Source organism: Hakea prostrata, chromosome 7, assembly GCF_041222555.1.
Source record: "Hakea prostrata isolate BN-2017 chromosome 7, UWA_Hpros_2, whole genome shotgun sequence".
In the NCBI taxonomy this organism is placed as follows: Eukaryota; Viridiplantae; Streptophyta; class Magnoliopsida; order Proteales; family Proteaceae; genus Hakea; species Hakea prostrata.
This window is the reverse complement of record NC_142606.1, coordinates 4447228-4469212: the sequence shown is the minus strand read 5'-3', so window position 1 is coordinate 4469212 and position 21985 is coordinate 4447228. Positions and strand designations below refer to the sequence as shown.

The following is a 21985-nucleotide window of genomic DNA, read 5'->3' as shown; positions in this document are numbered from 1 at the left end:
ACCAAATTCGTCTTTTGGGTGCTGTACCATCAATTAATCAATTACTTAGATTATCACAGAGAGAGAGAGAGAGAGCACCATCCCCACCACCACAATATTGGAAAACCTCCTGTTATTCATAAATCAAAATGAAATTATATTTAATTTTTTGTCTGGGGCGAATGAGGAAATCCCCAGATGTATAAGAGCATGATAACAAGACTAGTATCTGTACAGCAACAATAGCTTACAAATCAACAAGGTCCTGCATTAGCAAAGCAGCTACTGATGCAAGGACCAGGATGATGAAAAGCATGATCATCTGGGTTTGGTTGCAGAAAACATGATAAAAGGTCCATTCCTCACGCATGTAAAGTCCACCAGTCCACATATTTCACAGAGGTCTTCCAGCTCTCGTTCTGATAAAAAGATGTGGTTGCTAGAGAATTGCCCGATGTACTGCAAACATAAAGAGGACCATCCAACATCAGCCAAAAGAATAAATGAAAAATGGTTTCTGGAGCAAAAAGGTACGGTTAGATTGTGCCACAAAAACTCAATAAGCCCAACTTCAAGAGTCTCCCTGGCTCTCTGTCCAGTTACAAGTATAACCCAAAAATAAAATTAATTAATTACTCAAATAAAATTGGATCGCCAAATAATCAGTGGACGTCAGAAGATACTATAACTAGAATCTTTCTCTTAGGTCCCCTTTTTTCTTCTCTGATTATTCAAAATGGCAATTATGACCTGGATGCCAATCAGGTGCAAGCAGTTCAGATCTATTATGAAGATTGATGGTGAAAGCACACTACTGGGCTAGCTCTGACATTAAGAAAGGGAAGCTAGGGTGGTGGATGAGATTAGGTGCCCCAACAATCATAGAAATATATGATGGATGCTAGGAGCTGTAATGCACTGTTGTAGTTAACACATTAAGTATCCTACCTTAGGAATATGCATGTAAGAACTCAAAAAGGAATCAGCAGGGGCCTGCACAAGCAATAGAGCTTCTCCAACCAAATTTAACCCACCCCCAACTAATTAATATTAAATTTATCAAAAAGATCATATTTATGAAGAAAAAGGGTGTATCAGCATATGAGGCTTCCAAACACACACACACACACCCCCCCCCCCCCCCAAAAAAAAAAGAAGAAGAAGAAGAAAAAAAAATGAGACTCAAAAGGTATGTCACTAGGTTGCAATGGAGAAAATATTACAATTGCATATGTCTGCCCTCACCTCATATAATAATAAAGATTACAAAGTTTTATTAGACAAAAGAAATGGTACGTATGTTCTACTATATGTCTAACATCTCCGTCGAGAAGGCCCAGCGAGGCTGAAGGTCCCAGTGGACAATGCTGGGTTTCACTTTTCAAACAATTCCTCAGCCTTCTGTCATAAATAATCTATTGAAAATCTAAATTATTTGATGAAAGAAGTGAAATTGAACTCGGTTTCTATATTAGTAAGTTTTTCTAATTTATGCAATTGTGTTGGTCTGCAGAAATGAATGGAAAAACTTTGATTTTGTCTTGTTTCAACTTTCATTTCACTCTACTTGCAACCAAGTCGAGCCTTAGAAAAAACAACTGTTAAGTTGATCATGACAAGGCATGAGAAATAGTTATTCCTCTATAGCCAATTACCACCTTTCTGAATCTTAAAGAGCCAATGTGCATGGGATGTTGCTAGACAACTAGTATGTGCAGAACAAATCATATTATAACTTAAAGGTGAATCAATTTACCTGACGAGCTATCCTTATAACTGGCATGGCAACATTAATAGTATCTGAAATATATGTTGTACCAACAAAAACCCCACCTGGACGCAGCACCCGACTTATTTCTGCCACCTAAGAGAGCCAAAAAAAATGCAGTGTCATAAAGAGCACATGCTGAAAGCAAATCAAACACAACGAACTAAAACTTCTAGGCATTATTTAGATAAGCAATGACATCAGAAAATGGAGAGTAGGTAGCTTGGCTCCACAGATAACAGGTTCTCTGTAGCATAATCCAAGATTAAGAACAAGAACTATCCTGAAAATAAAGGCATAAAGTGAATCAGTATTTTATTTTATTCCTCTTTACAGACAGAGGATGTAAAAAGGGGATTGGACCAGGGTGCCTGGAGGTGCAAGGTCCTTCCACTTTCATACTGTGGAGCAGGTCATCATGGAAAATGGGGCACTTCCCCGCCACTTAAAACATATACCTTACAGCTAAACTACATGCAAGGATATGAAAAGAACATTCCTTCTAGTTATTACAGCTGGTGATCAAAAGACAAGTGTGGCTACAAAGAAGAAAAATGACCCTCATAACATTTTTTACCCTCATGAATTTTCTCCATGTTTCCTATATACAAAATAAAAATGTCTCACAGAAAAAAAAACATGTTCCACATCAAGAAATTCTAGATACGGATCTATTATTTCAATTTATCCTATAGCTGCCCTCTCTTAGATTTTCTCTTTTTTTCCCTTTGAATTTTTCTCTCTTTGGGTTAGATCTCACAGAAAAATTAAACACTCCCCCCCCCCCCAAAAAAAAAAAAAAAAAAAAAGGAGAAAACCAGGGCCAAAAAAGAAAAGCTAATCTGACAAGAATAGTTGCTCACCACCCTATCCAAAAAGGTAATACAATATTTTGAACATCAGAATCAAGTAATCAGTATCATGAGTTACAAATAGTAAGTGACACTAGCATATACCTTCTGTTGAGAGTCTCTTTTTAACACACAAATGTTGCCCTCTCCGTACTTAAATTGATAACCATATGCATTAATATCTCTTACAATGTTATGCCAATCAATCCAACTCTCTACATCTCTTATGCTACCAAGCGCTAAATTCTCTTGATATCAAATAGTTTTGCTAAGCCAAACCCCTTCCCAAATGCTACAACCATGCTTCCTTCTTATCTCTTGTTTGAGTTATCCGATATTCTCTCATGGACTCTATATTTTATGTTTTAAATATTCCCAGTAATGTCAGACTGCACCTGTCACAATTCAACAGTTATTTGTACAAGACAGGAACATTTGCATTACCATTTATCTCCTGATTGGACAAGAAGAACCACAACCCCCTCTCTCCCTTCCCCAACCCCCCAAAAAATAAAAATAAAAAGCCAGAGTAAAAATAACTGTATTTAGGAGAGCAAATTCAATATGGTGACAGGCTCTTTGTAACCAATCATGGCTACCAGTGGATGACCCCATCTGTTTTGGTGTCAATCTCTGCCTTTATACTTTTCTTCCTTTTTATTCTGGTGGTTGTCTTTCTTGACTTTTTGGAAGTTTACTAACTTCATACTACCCATCTGAACAGAATAAATTGGATCATAAAATTACAGGGTGGGAATAAAAAAGTATAATTTATTCTCCAAATGGGTCATTGGGCTGGAACCCTCACATGGCTCAGATTGTAACTGGCTGTTTCACTTTCCTTGTGTAATTTTCTACTTTTTAATACATATTTATAGGATAAGTTTCAGATTATGAGAAAAGAACTGCTTACTACAACTTAGCACAAGCTCATTTTGCTAGTCTATTCATTTTATTGAGATGTTGTTGTGTATCTCAATGACACTGGGCATGTTTCCTGTCTCTTCTCAAGAATGAAGTAGGAATTGGTGCTGTTGCATTTCCAGTATAAGATTAGAGAGAAAACAAATCCTTACAGCAGCAGATGGTGATGGCCAACAGTGCACCGCAGCACCGGCATGCACAGCATCAATAGAACTTGAAACAAAAGGAAGTCTAGCAATATCAGCTCTAACCAAGATTAAGTTCCTGGAACCAAACAAGTTCAATGACATCAAGCACAATTTAATAAACAAATAGTAGGCAGAAAGAAAAAGTATTCCAATACAAGACCAGACATATAACTTCTTCCTTAAAAATGCAACCATGAAACCAAAATACTTCTGTCAATAGCTTGCTAAACAAGTTCAGAAAATAAAGGTCAATACGTTACTCTTTGGGGAAGCCAGCCTCCTGATTAATGAATTCATAGCATTGTCGAAGCATGTTCTCTGAGAAGTCCAAAGCAACAACAAGAGAAAATAATCCGCTCTTGGCAAAAAGTCTTGAGAACATCCCACTCCCACAACTGGCATCAACAATATTTCCACCAAAACTAGGTTTCAGGTAATCTTTGGCCATTTCAAACTGCAGAAAAAAGATAATCAGATAATCAACGCATTGGCCAAAAGATGAAAGTGGTTGATTCTCTTTCATGTTAAAAACTGGAATACAAAGACAAGAGACCTAAAATTCAGACTAATTTAGGGCCAAAATACCCACAAAACCAAATTAAAGACAAAGTTCAGAAATTAGAAGGTTAGCCTTCCAGCCAAACCAGCAAGTAAAACTTGATCTAACTTGGATCAACTGATGGTAGGATGTAGATGAAACACTTTTGGGAGTTTGATTCAATTCCAGTGGCTGAATTGAGAGGTATGGCTTCAAACACCAAAATAATAACTAGAGTGACACAGGTCAAAATAGCCAACAGTTTGACTCCAATATTTGATTGAATGGTGGGCTCTTGATGATGATATGTGCTGCAAACTTTATAAATCTGATGGTCAGAATAGTACTTATGAAGGTGGACTGAAATTTGAAGTATGTGATTATGGGAGAAACAGCAACAGCCATTAGTGGACCCATTATCCTTGGGTAACTCCATTAGATATGATGGTTTTGCATCATGAGGAATGATGTATAAGATATTTTGGAATAAACCAGCAGACAGGTATATTAAGGAAAAAATGAGCCTACTAGGAAGTGACCAAAGCTGCAAAATATTAAAAAAAATGAGCCAGTGAAAGCAATAGAAGTCTTATCGGAATAATTTCTCTAGTTTCCCCAGTTGAGTAATATTTTACTAAAAAAGGAAAGGAAGTCATGAGAATACCTCTTTCTCAGGGCCTGGAAACCCACCCCATGCAGAAAAACTCTGACGCCATCCCCTCTCATAAAGGAAGGATACAAGAGGAGTCCTGTAGGGACAATAAATCCATATGAATAACACTGAAGTTGCAAGCTAAGAAAACTATGTTCCCTCTATATCTAAGCAAAATTATATCCAACACGTTAACTGGCTCAAAACAAGAAAGACATGAAAATGGGTATTTATATATGTCAAAGCAATCTAATCAGGACCGCCTAAATTTACCATGCGATGCCTATTCAGTAAAGAAACAAATAAAAAGATAAGCCTCCCAAGAGAATCCCTGATAAATGCCAAGGAAATTGGGAAATATATAAGTTAACAGATGAGATCTGCCTGTTTGTAACCAAGCATGTTACTAACAGACTCTATAAGCAGCCCTTTTTACTCATTATGCAGTAATCCATCAGCATAGTAAGGAGGCTAATACTGTGATTTCGCACTACAGACAGAGGGTCACACAGTAATAGTCACCTAATGAGAGGAGGGGAGCTGAAACCGATAGCAAAGAGGTGCAGTAGGTGCAGGGGCAAGTTTAAACTCTTTCCAAATCCCCAAGCTTTTCTCCATTTTGTTTAATTTGTTTATGGACACAAAGGACAGTGACTTAAATTTTGAAATCTCCTCTAAATTTAATGGTGGACAGGTTTATTACTCTTAACTTCTTACTCTCTTATCACTACCGCTGTCATCAAAACAGTAAGTTACAGGCAACAGAAGACCAAACAACACCCACCCCCCCCCCAAAAAAAAAAATAAATAAATAAAAAGAAAGAAGAAGAAGAAGAGAAAAAAAGAGAACTACATGGATTCTCTTCCCTCAACATTGACATGAATTTTGTACTAGGCTTAAATTTTGGAATCCCCAGAAGAGCTGAGAGCGCTCAACTTGACACAAACTGAAAACCCCAAATTAACCTCATCCCTGAGGTAAGAGAAATTCATGAGAGCATATTGCACATATAGTTCATACGCAACACACAGCAATACGCATCCTCCCCTGCTGCAGCTGTACTGTCTGTTCCCAAGGAGCCTCGTCCTGTTCTGTGGTAGTCTAAACCCTGCAACCCATTTCCGCAGGCCTGTCTCATCCCATCATAAGCCTGGATGAGGGAGAGGGGGACATGGAAGGGTGGAAAACTTCATTTCCTATTTACTGCAATTGCAGAACAAGATAGAAAATTGTTCCAGAACTCGCAAAAAATATAAAACTAAAGCACAACTCAGCAGTGTGAGAGTACAACCTTGAGTCACTTGTTGACAGTAAAAATCATAGGAAGAAGAACCAACAGTGTTTTAAGAAACTACAATTTCTGGGATGCTTCAATTCGTATACTCTGGTAGCATCAACTTGTTAAAATCTTTAAAAATGCAGGGTCCAACCTGGTCAACACATTCCCCAGCCTGACATATTTGAGAAACCCAACCCAGTTCCAACTATATATTTTAAATGAGCAGGAAATCACATAAAAGCAACAGCATGACTTAATTGTGTGATTCTTGCTATAAAATCTTAAGGTGATTGTGGACCTGAAAATTTCCGATGATAATGGCACAGATTCCCCATACTCCTTGGCACCGCTAGCTGCTGTCAGGTCAATAAATGTTTCATTGGCAACAAAAGATTTCTGGCAAGTGCCGCATTGGAAAGTAGAGCCAGGAGTAGCTGTCCTGTAAAAGACTCATCGAGCACCAGCAACACAATGATAGAAGAAAAAGGATTAGCATGCAAATCCATATAAAAGAAGGATAAGGCATCACTAAAATTAAGGAAATTGGGAAAAAGGAGAGACTGAGGAGGAAACATATTTTGACTAAGAGTTTTAAGAAACTAAATCAGACCACGAACCAAGAGGGGGTCTGTTTATGTTCTCTAGTTTAACCACCTCGTTCTCCCAAAAAAAAAACACAAAAGGGAAAAAAGGTATTGTCTGTTCAAGTGAACCCAATAAAAAAAAAAAAGGGAAAAGACAAAAAAGGTATTGCCTGTTCAAGTGAAACAAGAACAGGGACACTCATCTCCTCAGAATGTGATTGAAGAAAACTTACATTGTCAACCTTTCACCACTCCAGATCAATGGATCATAACAAATGGAACAAGCTAATATGTTCTTGACAATTCTGTCATTCTCTATAACAGGATCCTAAACATCATGTGAAGACAGAGAAGAAGCATGGTCAGATAACAAGAAAAGCCATTATAACAAGAGAGAAGTTGAGAAGTCTTGCTAAACTTGAAGTACTTTCATCAGTTGGCGAGCTCTATGAACAAATAAACTGTCCCTGTGAAGTGTCATTTTAAATATCCCAAAAAGAAAAATGCTAAGAAGACATCAAAGTTGTCAACTTGAAAAGGTCTACCAGAACATTCATCATACTTCTCGTTTTTGTGCTGTATTTGTTGGATAAGCTGGAGTATAGCAGAGGCTTATTCAACTCTACCAATAAAGGAGGAGGATCTATAGTGTCTAACAGATGCCAACAGATGCATTTAGATGCAAATGCTGGTCAAGTTTAGCAGGAGAACATAAGACAAAAAATTATAAGAGCAAGGTCATTAGCTGCCCCATTAGTCTATGTTCAAACAATGCAAATATACTGAACTTCGGTATCAGAAATGGTGATACTGATACCATGCTATTACTTATCCTTTTCAATGTGATGGAGAAAAGGTGTAGTACATAATGAACTGTCACTACAATTCTCAAAAAGGATTTTCAAGTCCAACCCAGTTCGGAAGTTCAAACCTCATTACAGGAACAACATTAAGATAAAAGGCTATGAAGCCATGATCTATAACCAGATACAAAGCTTGATCATTGATTCAGTAGTAATCTATATAAGAGTAATGGTGAGAACAGGCATCAGAAGCCCAAACAAATTTAGAGAAAGGATACAGATGGCGGTAGAGAAAAGAAAATTGAATTAGAAATGGTGCAGACAAAACTAGAAAGCCCACCCCAACCTACAGCTAAAGAAGCAGGTCTAAATTTTGTAAACCCTAACCGAACAGTTTGCCGTAACATGATGCCAATCCTCCCCTTAATAATACCCGTTTCATTTCCCAAACCACTTTCCAGTTTAAACGCATGATGCCCTTGATCCTGAACACCCAACAAAAAGACCGAGCAGAACAGGTATGGGCTTTGCTTTTGGTTGGATAAGATCTAATTCTTCAAAAACTTCATTGGTGGAGGCGGAATGGGTTTACAGATGCCAGAACTCAGAAGAGAAGAAGCATCAGGGCACATAAATCCCATTCAAGGAGCTATTCCTGTAGCCGCTCTGATTCAACAGAGTAGGCAAGATTACCAATGCTGTCGAAGGATATAAGAATATTTGTTCAATCCAATGAACTACGATGAAACTTCGGATTAAAAAAAAGAAAAAACATTATCATCGCAACATGAAAGAGAAATAAGGTGAGTGTAAAGGGAGGAATAGAATTACAGGAACTGTCTGAACAGTAGCGGTTGAAGTAGCTTGTATGATTGCCGGGAAAGGATATCTAATTGGTCTCGACGATTTCAAAAAACTACGTTTCGAGTAACCACTCATCTTCTTCCCGCTAAAAACGGTTGGGAAAACCCTGCCGATAACTACTGCCATTTCTCTCCTGCTTCTGGTTCGAGCCTCGAGGTTCCAAGTTCTAAACGCGACGGAGAAATACTGATACAAGCCTATTGACTATTCAAACAAATCCTCTTATATACCGAATGGAAGGCTGAGATTAACTGTTGACACATTGAAACGTGGCGAATCTTGCGCCCCAGACCGCACCTGCGGCGCTGCTGTCCCGAATGAAATACGTGTCAGAAGGGTTTTTCTGTTCACTTTTTAATCGATTTATTATGTAATTATCTTATAAATGAAAAAGAGAGACAAAACCAATAATGGGTGAACCGCGACTCCGGCCGGGAATTTTCAATTTCTGGTCCAACCTTGATTAGCTGAACCAGCATCGTCTTAACCTTAATTGAGGGTTCTAACTTCTAACAGCAACAAATTTTCAGACCAAAAAGACAAAAACAGCAACACTTCATGCTCAGTTCCTTTGAGTTGAGTCCATCTTAGACCTGCCCTAAATTCTTAATTGACCTTAAGAAGGCTGAACCGGACCTGATTTATTATGAGCTTAAGAAGGGATTAAGAGGAGTGGTGCTGTGGTGGTCACTGGTCATAATGAACCTCTAAGAATTTACCAGAAAAAAAAAAAACAGAAAAAGAACCTCTAAGGAAACAAAAACCAAATGGCGAGATACATGTTATGATAAAAGAATAAAGAATAAGAGTAATAGATGTTTAATGGATAAAATTTTAAAAAAAATATAGTATTTGTTAAATGCAATAAATATTATATTATACACCCACTCGGCGGCATTAATATAAAGCTCCCCTTGAGAAAGTAAATCTCCACCCGGATGAACCTCAGTCACAAATAAGTGTATATATATATATATATATATATCACTATCTATATATATATATATCATATATATATATATATTGATATATATATATATATTTTTTTATATATATATATAATGACTCCAACTCAGATGATATTCCCCAATTCGTGGGGTTTTAAATATGTAATATATTCGTTAGTTTTCTCTCAATTTATTCTTATTTACCTATCAAAAGTTCCACCTGATTTTGCGAAGAAAAAATGAACGGTCACTCTTAATGTCCCTTAGAAAGTATAGAAATATAAATTTTTTTTTTTTTTTTTTTTTTTTGGGAGCGGTTGAAATTTACCATTTTATTATTTTGATAGAATAAAATCCACACTTTTATTTTAGAAAATTACTTTAATACTCAGCAAGAAAACTACTAATGAAATCTTAGCTAACTAGCAAAGTAGCAACCCTCTCGACAACAATAGTACTCTCCCCTCTTTCACTGTGGAACTAAAACTTCCACGGTCTAAAATTCAAAATAAAAAAATAAAAATATGTATCTCAGAAAAAATAAACAGTTCAACATGTCCAGCTGAACCAGACAAGATTTTTTTGGGATGAAGAACCATGGAGACTACCAAGCTTGATTAAAGTATAGAAATAATTCCTGAAGCTTCTCGCTGGCAATCTCAAATTAAAACCAAATAATAATAATAAATTATACACGTATTTTGACAATAAATAGAAATTGGATTTTTTTTTTTATAGTGTACTTATTTTAATAGTGACTAATTTTAGGTAATCCACTTTACTGCCCAAAATTATAATTTACCTACTTCAAAATTCTTAGTCAACTACAATAACTTCATTTGTTTAAGTCATTCAAATTTTGGATGTGAATGACCATAATACCCTTAGAAATAGATAATCGAATTACCTTTTCATACTCAACCTTTAGGCTTCCCTTTATCCATGTTCTTCTTACACATCGTTCGAAATCGCCTACAATAGCTGAAAACCATCACACCCCCTCCTCCTACTGGGAATTACCGACTTTCTCCCCTCCCCTAGCAGAAAATCATTAAGGGCCTGTAGGGTGGGGTTTCATCTCCCCTCCCCCTCCCCCTCCATCCCCACCCCACCAACTAAATTTTGATCGACATGATTTTTGTAAATGTGCAAATGTATAGCTTTTTTGAAATCTCTGAATTTCACCCGTTACCCATAAATCTACAGATTCACGTTTTTAGTGTAAAAAGGTGAATCTTTAGATTTCATGAATCTAGAGATTTTTATAACCAAACGGGTATAATTCTCAGATTCATGAATCCAGAGATTTTAAATCTCTGGATTCATGTAACCAAACAGGCCCTTAAACAACTCAAACTACGAGATTTTCCATAAAACTCTTCCATCAATCTCAATCCTAGGAGTTGGAACACATTGTTGGGAGCTCAAGTCTGGATTCCAATTTTGAACTTTTAAAAATTGCCCTCCACACAGGTTCACACCCATCACAATAAATTTCAGATCTTTGGTCTGCTCTAATCCTTGAAAGCACAGTCCAACGAAATTTCAAATCAATTGGGTTGTGCTTCTAAACTGAATGTAGTTGGACTGTGCTTTCAAGACGGATCAACTGGGTTTGATTGGATCCAAACTTTATTGTGATCGGTGTAAACCCGTACGGAGGCATTTTTTAGAAGTTCAAAACTGAAATTCAAACTCGACCGTCCGTCTCGCTTTCACCACCTTCGAAATCTCAACTGTTAGTAGTACATGTTGCGCATTTGCACAGCATTCAATTCTCTCTCATAAAATGGAGGTGCCCATTAACAGAAGAATTAATCACAAACCCAACAACTACATGGCGAATATCATAAATGAGTTAATTTACAATCACTTCAAAGCCCAAGTATGTCGGGAACTTCCCCAACTTTACTTATTTGGATATGGAGAATGTAGAAGCAACCCTTAGCTGGGTGGTGTCCCAAAGGTTTTAATGGCGGGCGGAGTTTCACTGTAACAGAATAAAAAGATGAAATCAACATGGCTAGTGACATGAGACCCACATCTACGTACCCTTTTGTTGTCAATCATAGACTCCCACAAAGAAAAGAAGAATCAAGGAACTATGGGCTAGTTGGTTGATCCTTGTATGTGGGACTAATTTTTAACACTTCTGTTTATTGTAGTTTTCTGAGAGAAATAGACAGTTTTGGCTTGGGATGGATGTACTTGCATGCATGGAACCTTGGTGTTCATTTGGGAAAAAGGAAAACGGAAAATAAGATTCATATATACGAAATTTCTCTGGGCAAGCAAATATCCTGAACTACACATAAATGCAGTGAAAACGCAAAGAAAAACCTAAAACCAACTTTTATGGCTTCTCCTCTTTCTTTGTCTTCTTTTTCCTCCTAAGCTCATATGCTTCTGTCGACCCAGAAAATAGTGATGATAGTGACGACCAGCAGGACACCGACACAGTTGAACTTGAAATGCTTTCTCACATAAGAAGCAGATCTCAAGGGGTAAAAAGAGATTTTTTTACCTATGATCTATGCAAGTGCTTGAAATAAATGAATTTGGGCAACATTTATTTTAGTATAACATCCGTTAATACAGTCAACGGTCAACATCGGTAATAACTTCTTATTTTTCCTATTTATATAAAGAAATATTTTTGGTGAAATTCTCTTAATGGAATAGTTGAATTCTACTTTAAAATTAATTTCAATAAAAGCAAGTACACTAATGGGTTGATAACCAATCAGAGGACGAGCACGAGCACTGTTGAGAATCCTGAAATAGTACTTTTATAATCACCGCATCGGAGCTGCTAAAGTGGAAAGTGGTAACCAACTATTTTCTCACAAAAATAATTGCGACTCACAGATTGGGTTTTTATGGGCCACAGGAGAAAACTGGGCCCCCACTGTCTTCTACTGCTTCTGTCATATTCACTACCGACACTTCAAGTCGTAATCCAAGCCACACATATTTTTCAAGTCTCAATCAGAACCATCCTTTTATCAAACTCTTCTAGATTGAAGGAATATTATTAACATACATTTCCCCTAACTTACTAGGGTTCTAAATCTAGATATTTAGATTCAGCTCGATTGAGTTGGAATAGAAATTAGAATCGGCGATGCCCAACCCGGTCGTGGTTTCCCGATTCCGCTCTTTGAAACTCAAGGTTCTGACACATTGGATTGGAGTGACTCATCGCCGTGATTTTCGCCTTTATGGAGCCCAACGGCGTATTCTTGTAAGTTTTGACTTTATAATCTGTCCAAATATCTTTTATCTTTTACCAGTATTTCTGGTCCCACACAAGTCAACTAAGAAATACTGGAGATTCCAATCCGTCCGCCCAATTTCGGATTAGATCTCATAAATAAGAATCGGTCAAACTTTGGTTAAACCGGATCCAAACCTAAGATGAAGGAATTATAGATATTCTGAAATCAAGAGCCACAGCTGGCATTGCAACCAAATTCTTCGTTCAAGATTCCTAAAAGTTGAGGCTGATTGGCTTCCGCTCTAAGCTAAGGTCAACAGATGGGTCCAAACTTCAAGACCCTGTAAAGGGGTTAGCGATTAGATTAATCTAACTGGTGGGCCCAGTTAATTAATGTAAAATTATTATATACCACGGTTAAGGATGTTAAACAGCGTTTTCTTATTTGTTAATTGCCCAGTGGGAGTGGGACTGTGAGAGTGAGTGTGAGTGTGAGTGTGAGTGTGAACCAGTTGAAGAAAGAAATGAACGAATGGCTGCAGATGGGACCGATTAAACCGCGTTACATCATCTCCTCCGTTCATCATCCTTTTCCCATTAAATCAACCATCACCTCTACTTCAGTGTCTTCACCTTTTTCTTTTATTTTTTTAGGCTTCACTTTGGATTTCTATATAAAGGCTCCTCTGCTACTCTTAAATCTTAATCATTCTTACTTAGCTGCAATGCTCAGCTCTGTTGTGCTGTCTCCCCCGTCCTCTGAAACCCAGATTCAATTCTGTCTGTCCAGGTAGTAGCTCAGGAAATCCCATCAGATCAAAAGGACAAAGACCCAATTTCCCAGATGGGTTCACCTCAGTACTTCTTTAGCTTCAGAAAGTTGTTTCTTCTTTATCTTTTTTCCTTCCTCTGCTCCAGTGTTCTAGTTTTTGCCTTATCAGAAACTAATTCACAGAGCAGGAGGTTTCTGGGTAGAAGGCAAATGCTAGGGATGATGGAGGAGGAAGAAGAAGCAGTAGTCAAGCCAAAGAAGAAGACAAATCCCAACCTATCCACCAAAACCCAAACCAAATTCATCAAACCCAAGCCTGCTACGAATTCAACAAAAAAGACAGCAGTGGCATCCACAGAAACAGCTACCCTCACCAAAACCCAGCTCAAGAAGCTCAATTCCACCAAACCCAATTCAGTTTCTCTCAATAAAAGTTCAGATCTGCTCAAACCCACATTGCCCAAGAACAAAACTTCCTCAGTCATCGTCACCAAAAAATCCCAAATGCTCACAGAGAAGAAATCCAGCGATGGTAAATCCACAAAGCAAGACAAGTTGCAGTCGGACGAGTCTAAATCCAAAACCTCAGACAAGAAGAAATCGAGTGATGTGGAGTCCAAATCTGGAAGTTCTTCCTCAAAGAAGCAGTCAATTAGTGAGTCCAAATCCAAAAGCTCTTCATCTACCTCTTCGTCTTCTTCAAAGGTGCAGTCCAATGAATCTAAATCCAAGACCCCAGACAAGAAGAAGGTGATAGCGGAAAAGAAGAGCCAGAAACCAACGAGGCCTTATTGGATGGATCAAGACGATGATGATGATTTGGTTGCAGAATTCAGAGACCTTCCTTCTAAATTCCATCAGTCATTTATACCAGATCTGCAGAGGATCTCAACAAATTCCAGAACTTATCTGGCCAAAGCAAACAAGGAAATCACACAAGGGTTCAAACCGCTGGTGGGAAATAAATACGCACCGACAATTGCTTCCATACTTTCCTGTATATTCATTATCGTTCCTCTCCTTCTCGTTTCACTCATCTTCAATCGAATCAAAGCTTATTTCTCTCTCCAGAAGTTAGTGATCTTCATTCAGATCTACTTATCGATCTACTTCACGATCTTATCGCTGTCATCTCTAGTGACGGGGCTGGAGCCACTGAAGTTCTTCTATGCGACATCGCAATCCAGCTATGTGTGCTTGCAAGTGTTGCAGACACTTGGGTATGTGATGTATCTTCTGCTACTGTTGATGTACCTTGTGCTAGTGTTCTCGACGGAGAATGGGTTGGGCTCGAAGTTGCTGGGCCTGGGCCAGACCATGGTGGGTGTTGCAGTGGGCTTGCATTACTACGCGACGGTGTTTCACAGGGCTGTACTCCATCAGCCGCCCAAGACCAACTGGAAAGTTCACGGAATCTATGCTGTTTGCTTTCTCGTGATCTGTCTATTTTCCAACGCAGATAGGAGAAAGAAGGCTTACCTACACGAGGGTGGTGAAGAGGCAAAGAAAAGCTGAGAAAAAGACTCGCTGTTTTCTTTCTTTTTTTTTTTGTTTTTTTCCTCCAAAGAAAATGGAAAAGGGAACTTTCAGTTTCGTTTTCTCAGGATTCAAACATCGGCCAAAGGCCAGCTGAACTGGAGGAAGTAGGAATAAACGAGCCAAGAAGTTGTCTCTTTCTCAAATCTTACTATATTGCTTAATTTCTGTGTGAAATTTCTTCAAAAATCATCAATAAATATCGACTGATTCAATCAGATTTCAATGCCAGAAGGCGTGTTTGATCGTTACTACATGTGAGTGAAAACTGAGAACTGAGAACCAAACAAGCTTCCTCCGTTTCATTACCGAGGAAGCTCGGAAAATTAGGCTGATGTCCCCAAAAGAAGCTTTTTTGGAAAAAACAACACACGAGTTCCTACATTTACAGATTTACTGTTTCGTGTCGGTGTTTGGTGTCGGTAGCGAGTGCCACTCTGTGGGCTTAATGGAGCTTCAAGCTTGGTGAAGTTGACTGAAAGAGAAAGTCACTTTACGGTGAACACGGAATATTTAACCCTTATCATCTGAATTCTGAATGTCTTCTCAACTGTTCTTAGTCAAAAAGACGGGTATTTGATGATCAAGTAAAATAAAATATAATAATAATAAGTTATAAACCTAAATCCAGGTTGTCTTCTCCGACGATGGATTGCAACCAAGACGGCTCCATGAATGATTATGATGACACGATGAAGAAAACCAAACTTCCGAAATCGGTAAGTATTATTCTCTAGCATCTCTCAATTTTATAGATGCATATTCTTGTGTACTCTTGTTTTAATTCATAAATGAATGAATATAAGAACTTTGAGTTTGCATTGCATTCAATTTGATTGCTTCTACACGGCCTAAAATGATATTTCATTTGAGGAAATTTGTTGTAAAATTGTGTGGATACTAGTTTGGATGCCTATGAAGCGTGTGATGAAATGTTTATAAGCAACTTAAGTTAAATGTAAAGATTGACAATAGTAAATTTGCCATTGTTGATATCAAGTCCTTAACTCAAAATGGAAAAGCACCTGGAGATAAACCAGGGTATGAACAAACTTTCATCATAAATTTGTTGCTAAAACGTACACAACAATACATTGTTATGAATATATGTTAAGCTCCTTCATTTGGTAGGTATTTTTTATTTTGAAAAATTTTCAGCATCACCCCTTGAGTTATTCAATTTATAGACAAACCCTTGATACTAATACCTTACTCCTAGTCATTTTTTACTTATTATTTTGAATATTACCTCCACATCTTAAGTTTAAAAACAATATCCATAATGGTCATCTCTCAAACTTTGTGACAATTTATGATTAATAAAGAAGAAGATTAAAATTTTTATTATTATTTATTTTGAAGCTGAGGTTCATCCGGGCCAGCTTGTGCGCACCTTGATACATGTTCAGGGGAGAGACGTTGTCTGCAAGGATTAAACCCATGACCTTTCCACTAAGAAGTATGGATCTCTACCATTTGTTTACAGTAATCGTTAACATCATGATACACCAAGTCAAACAACTAATATTCTTTTAGTCAAAAGTCAGACTTCATCAACCCGGGCCCACTAAAATTTTGACTGCATAGATGCTATGCTATAGGAAGTTCACCTTTAATTGCTTGAACGTGGGCTATCCAGACACAGGTCATTGGGTGTCTGGTTTAGCTTTCAACCTCTACGTTGAAGCCTGCTGCCTACCCAATGGGCCGAAGTCCATGAAAAGCTACCAACCCACTCAATCCGAGGGGTTGGGGGCGAAATAACAACCCGAACACAACCCAGTTCGCTTTCTTTACTCAAGACTTCTTACCAAACCTGGCCCCACCCCATCATCTTGGCAGATGACATTGCACAAATATCGGGCCTAAATTATGCCCACTTGTTCCCTGAGAGTAGTAGATTTTGGGTCTGATGGGTCAACCCAAATTCGAAATTTGTATAGAATTTGCCCAAACTTGATGGGCCCACTGTCAACCAAATACTAGCTTCTACTATCCCCTAGTAAATCCTTTTTAATGCTTTTCCCCCAAACCTGGAATTGTGGAACACTTCAAGTCTCTTTGACCGCTAACTTGGCTTCTAGACAGAGAGTGTTTCTTGTGTTAAGGTGTTGGAATGGGCCCTGGTGCTAGCACTGGATGGGTCACCATAAGCCCAATTGAGGCCCATTTATGTTCAACCCCAACCCAAGAACCATTGATTGGTGGGTTCATGAGGGACACAAAGTCTGTGGGCTGAACGAGGCGACAAGGACCACGAGGGGGTGTGGTGTCAGGTGTGCAAACAAATTTAATGAGCTCGGTTGTAATTTGTAAATTGTAATCGTGAAAAGAAGAAGAAGAAGGAGACGACCACATTTAAGAAGAGTTTGACTTTTCAAAAAGTGAGTGGGCTTTTAGGTCCCCCTTCTTTAAACTTCACGGGTCCTTCAATGCTTTCAAGCCCATCATCCGTTAACCAAAATGTTTGGACCTCTGGGGGCGTGGGGCTATTTGGCTTCCAAGTTTCCTTATTCAATTCGTGCAGTCTTACACAAGACTCTGACATGCTCCAAGGTCGAATGATTGAGTGTGGATCATCACTTTTTTTTTTTTTTTTTTAACCACAAATATATGAGTTCTGAAAAATAATAATTAAAAAAATAATTAAGAAAGTGAGACCCAGCACTAGTACTCTGTAGCCCTGTGGCCCTGTAGTTTGTGGTTGACAAGAGATGGGGGAGCACTGTCAGGGGAAAGGATCTACACTCCGTATGATTTGGGGATAATTATTGTTGTTTGTATACCATAGTACAATTACTACCTTATCCTCTATATTACAACTGAGGGAACAATAGTAAAATTTCATAAATAATATGATCTTAATAATAATTAAACTATAATATAGGGATCGACAATAATTGTTCTTATGATTTTCTTTTGGTACATAATTATTTCTATTATTTAATGTGGGTGTAAATAGAGTCCGGATCCTCACCCCGCAGCACAGCTCCCCCCGCCTTGCCAAGGTGGGGCTCACATGTGAAATTTTGAATTTTTTTTTTTTTTTCAAAAAGTGTTTTTCATGGGCGCCCCCACGTGGTGTGGTTGGGAGCGTTGGGAGCGCTTTCCCCGACTGGGTGAGGATCCGGACTCGTGTAAATACATTAAAAAGTCAGGTTATTTTTTTGATTATTTTTGTGGACGTGAATAATCCATTCTTCCGTAGGGAGGCCACATTAATAATTTAAAATTATAGGTATTTCAAGGAATTGATTGCAGAAAAATTAATGATTCTTTAAATTGAGCAACTGTGTTTGTGAAACTTATCTACATCTGTAGTTTTCCCAAATGATAAGGAGAAAGCAATGGCTGGTGGTAACCAGACAAGAAATATCTCAGTCAAAGTGTTATGTGCCAGTGATAGAGTAATTGATGCAGAAGTTACTATGGAAAAGAAGGTGTTTTTTCTATCTTGTGTGTATGGTGATCCACGTAGGGATCAAAGACAAAAAGTGTGGGACTATTTAATAAATATTGGTGCTCAACGTAATGATCCATGGGTTTGTATCGGAGATTTCAACTCGATTTTGGGATGGCACGAAAAAGTTGGTGGTAACAAGAAGGGAGAGAGGGATATTCAAAATTTCAGAGATATGATCTCCAGATGCGGTCTTATGGACTTGGGAGCAAAAGGTCCGACCTTTACTTGGAACAACAGAAGGGCTGGTGTGGCAAACATAAGAACGCGTTTGGATCGAGCATTATGTAATGGCCTTTGGAGAATTATGTTTGATAATGCTGTGGTTTGGGTAAGACCTGCTATCTCATCTGATCACAATCCACTCATCCTTGATACAGTGGGAAAAAAGGCAAAAGGAAAGCGTCCATTTAGGTTTGAAGCTATGTGGACAAAGCACGATGGTTGTAAAAAGGTGATTTATGATGCCTGGAATCAAGAAGCAAGGCCATTTGATGGTAGCAGACTCTCTCACAAGTTAAGTAGTTGTAAAACTAGCTTATCTCAGTGGAATAAGGAGATCTTTGGTAGGGTACAGAGTAATATTGCTAATTTGAAAATCCAGCTTGAAGTAATCCAGAAATGTGATGAAGGTGTCTATAATTTTGAAGAGGAGGCAGAAGTAGCAAAAAAGCTTGAAGAAGAACTTCTTAAAGAGGAAATGATGTGGCACCAAAAGAGTAGAGTTGATTGGATCCAATGTGGAGATAAAAATTCTAAATTCTTCCATGCTTCAACAGTCTCAAGAAGACAAGGAAACAGAATTTTACAATTAAAGGATCAAGATGATGTTTGGACAGATTCTGAAGAAGGAGTTTGTGAAGTTCTTTTGAAACACTTTGCTGAAAGTCTGACTTCACAAGGGATCCAAAGAACATGCTCTCGATAAGGCCTTATCCATTGTCTATCCAAAAATTTCAGATGAAGTGAATGAGTTTTTGTGTCGTACCCCTGATGAACAGGAAATTCTCCATGCCCTTGCTGAGATGGGCCCTCTTAAAGCTCCAGGGCCAGACGGATTCCCTCCCCTCTTTTTTCAAAAATATTGGGATATTACCAAGTTGGAGTTATGCAGTGTTGTAACAGAATTTTTCTCTAAAGGGGTACTTCCTAAGGACTTGAACAAGACATTTATTTGCCTGATTCCGAAGCTGGAAGTCCCTGAGAAAGCTGAACATTTCAGGCCTATTAGCTTATGTGGAGTGGCAGTCAAGGTAATATCCAAAATCTTTGCAGGAAGACTCAGCAATTCCCTAGAAGGTATCATATCTCATTCTCAATCTGCTTTTGTACCCGACCGTCTGATTTCTGATAATGTGTTTGTTGCACATGAACTCTTTCATTCTATTAAGCATCGAAAAAAGGGGAAGAAAAAATTTCTTGGATTGAAGCTAGATATGAAAAAGGCCTATGATCGCCTTGAATGGCAATTTATTGCTGCAGCATTGATCCAACTAGGATTCTGTGAAAGATGGGTTGATTTGGTAATGAAATGTATTACATCTGTTTCTTACTCGCTTTTGGTTAATGGGGTTGAAAAAGGTTCCTTTTGTCCATCTAGGGGTATTCGGCAAGGAGACCCTCTCTCTCCGTTTATCTTTATCCTTTGTTCACAGGTTCTAAGTTCAATTGTGGAGAATGCTGAGAGAGATTGTCAGATTCGTGGTATTAGCATCAAGAGAAGAGCTCCCTCAATTTCTCACCTTCTATTCGCCGATGATTGTCTTTTGTTCTCGGAAGTCAAATTGGAAGAAGTGTTGAATCTGCGAGATTGTCTCCAATTATATTGTGATGCAAGTGGTCAGGAAATCAACCTCAACAAGTCATGCATTACTTTTAGTCCCAATACCCCCTCTAGGGTCAAGAGGTGGTTTTCCAGACTGTTGAAAGTGAAGTATGGGAATGGTCCGTCAAACTACTTAGGACTTCCCACAGATTTTGGAGTCTCAAAAAAGGAGGTTTTCAAGGAAATAGGTGAGAGGGTCTCAAAGAAAATGCAAGGTTGGAAACATAGGATGTTATCTCAAGCAGGGAGAGAGGTACTTATTAAGTCAGTAGCCTGCTCTATGTCAACTTATGCAGCATCTCACTTTCTCTTACCGGCTGACACTCACAACATTGTTAGGAAAGCAATATCAAACTTTTATTGGGGCCAAAAGGATCAAGAAAGGAAACTTCATTGGATTTCATGGACTCGTCTATGCCGCTCGAAGGAAAAAGGGGGATTGGGTTTCAGGGACCCTAGCCTACATAACCTATCCCTCCTTGCAAAAGTGGCCTGGAGACTCTTTGAGAACCCAAATTCTTTATGGGGAAGGATTATGAAAGCTGTTTACTTCCCAAAGTGTTCTTTCATGGAAGCTCGAGCGGGCAATTCGCCATCTTGGGGTTGGAGAAGCATCCTAAAGGGTAGAGAGGTCATCCAAAAAGGAATGCTGTGGCAAGTTGGCAATGGTGAAAGCATCAACATATGGCAGGATAACTGGCTACCTTCGGCTCCAAATTTCAAGGTTCGGTCCCCTAAACCCGACTCTTGTGATATCCAGCTTGTTTCTGAGTTAATTGATGTTGATAATCGGAATTGGAACCTACCTCTTTTGAGTCATTTGTTTAGTCAAAGTGATATTTCCGCCATCCTCATGATTAAACTTAGCATCAACCCTCAAGAGGACAAGATTATTTGGGGGGGAGCCAAGAGCGGGTGTTTTTCGGTTAAATCGGCATATCATCTATTATCAAATGAGAGAGATTATAGGTCTTCAAGAGCAGCCTCATCGTCAAGAGTCCACGAATGGGAGCTTATAAAGCCTGCGATTTGGAAAAAAGTTTGGAACTGCAAGTGCCTCCCAAAACTGAAGACTTTTCTATGGAAAGCCTTGGCCCAGGGTCATGCTACTGGTGAAAATCTTATGAGGAGACAAATTCCCATTGATCCCATGTGTAGAAGATGTGGCTATCCGTGTGAATCAATGGACCATATCCTTCTTTCTTGCCCTTATGCAGAGGTTATATGGTTTGGCAGCAACCTCTCTTTTGTTACCCAGAAGGAAATCCATCCGAAGTTACTACATCTTTTGGAGTTTTGGAAACAGCTGAAGTTTAACTCGAAGCTAGAAGAAGACTCAACTTTTAGTCTTGTGGTTTTCTTATGTTGGAACATTTGGATTTCGAGAAATGAGTTGGTCTTTAAAAGTCTTCACAGGAGCCCTGAAGAAGTCATCCATAAAGCTCATCATGCCCATGCGGAATTTTGGTCTTCTTTGTGCAAAGATGAGGCTAGATCCCATGTTGCTATTTGCCTGAAAAGGTGGTCACCACCCCCTTCTGGTTGGTTGAAGATGAATGTTGACTTTTCGTGGTGGGAAGAAACTGCAAGTGGGGGAGTGGGTATTATTTTGCGGGATGACAGGGGCCTTCCACTGTGGGCTTGTTCAGATAAGTTGAGTTCCTCTTCGGTTCTGGTAGGTGAAAGTTGGGCTCTGAGGATGGGTCTTCTTGAGCTTATTAAAGCTGGGCATTGTCAAGTTATTCTCGAGTCCGATTGTGAGGAATTGACAAACTGCCTCCTTAACCCCTCCTTCTG

General features: G+C 38.6%; 2 protein-coding genes across 3 annotated transcripts; one reads left to right on the top strand and one right to left on the bottom strand.

Annotated features, from left to right (window-relative positions):
• Positions 1 to 20: 20 nt before the first annotated feature.
• Positions 21 to 8614, bottom strand: LOC149009140 (S-adenosyl-L-methionine-dependent methyltransferases superfamily protein). 2 transcript variants are annotated; one of them, XR_016174399.1, is made up of 9 exons: positions 8399 to 8614; positions 6998 to 7092; positions 6479 to 6619; positions 4913 to 4997; positions 3971 to 4164; positions 3675 to 3786; positions 1736 to 1843; positions 231 to 438; positions 21 to 109 (listed from the first exon to the last, which is right to left on the bottom strand). XR_016174399.1 is itself a non-coding variant. In XM_089161207.1 (8 exons), exons 1-8 carry the CDS (start codon positions 8555 to 8557, stop codon positions 298 to 300), a joined length of 1035 nt encoding a protein of 344 aa, XP_089017333.1. In that variant the 5' UTR covers positions 8558 to 8614; the 3' UTR covers positions 158 to 297. The 2 variants fall into 2 exon arrangements, 1 of the variants encoding a protein (XP_089017333.1); XM_089161207.1 differs by lacking the exon at positions 21 to 109 and having other exon boundaries at positions 158 to 438.
• A 4683-nt stretch (positions 8615 to 13297) lies between these two features.
• Positions 13298 to 15269, top strand: LOC149009139 (cell wall integrity/stress response component-like protein). The gene has a single exon (XM_089164251.1). It carries the CDS (start codon positions 13440 to 13442, stop codon positions 14880 to 14882), a length of 1443 nt encoding a protein of 480 aa, XP_089020377.1. The 5' UTR covers positions 13298 to 13439; the 3' UTR covers positions 14883 to 15269.
• Positions 15270 to 21985: the final 6716 nt, after the last annotated feature.

Excerpts from the sequence above, each read along its gene's own strand:
- LOC149009140 (XM_089161207.1), bottom strand. The coding sequence starts at position 8,557 with ATGGCAGTAGTTATCGGCAGGGTTTTCCCAACCGTTTTTAGCGGGAAG. Across the intron at positions 6,620-6,997 it reads AGTGGTGAAAGGTTGACAAT|GACAGCTACTCCTGGCTCTA; the intron begins GTAAGTTTTCTT and ends AGTCTTTTACAG. Across the intron at positions 4,998-6,478 it reads TTATCATCGGAAATTTTCAG|GACTCCTCTTGTATCCTTCC; the intron begins GTCCACAATCAC and ends TTGTCCCTACAG.
- LOC149009139 (XM_089164251.1), top strand. The coding sequence starts at position 13,440 with ATGGGTTCACCTCAGTACTTCTTTAGCTTCAGAAAGTTGTTTCTTCTT.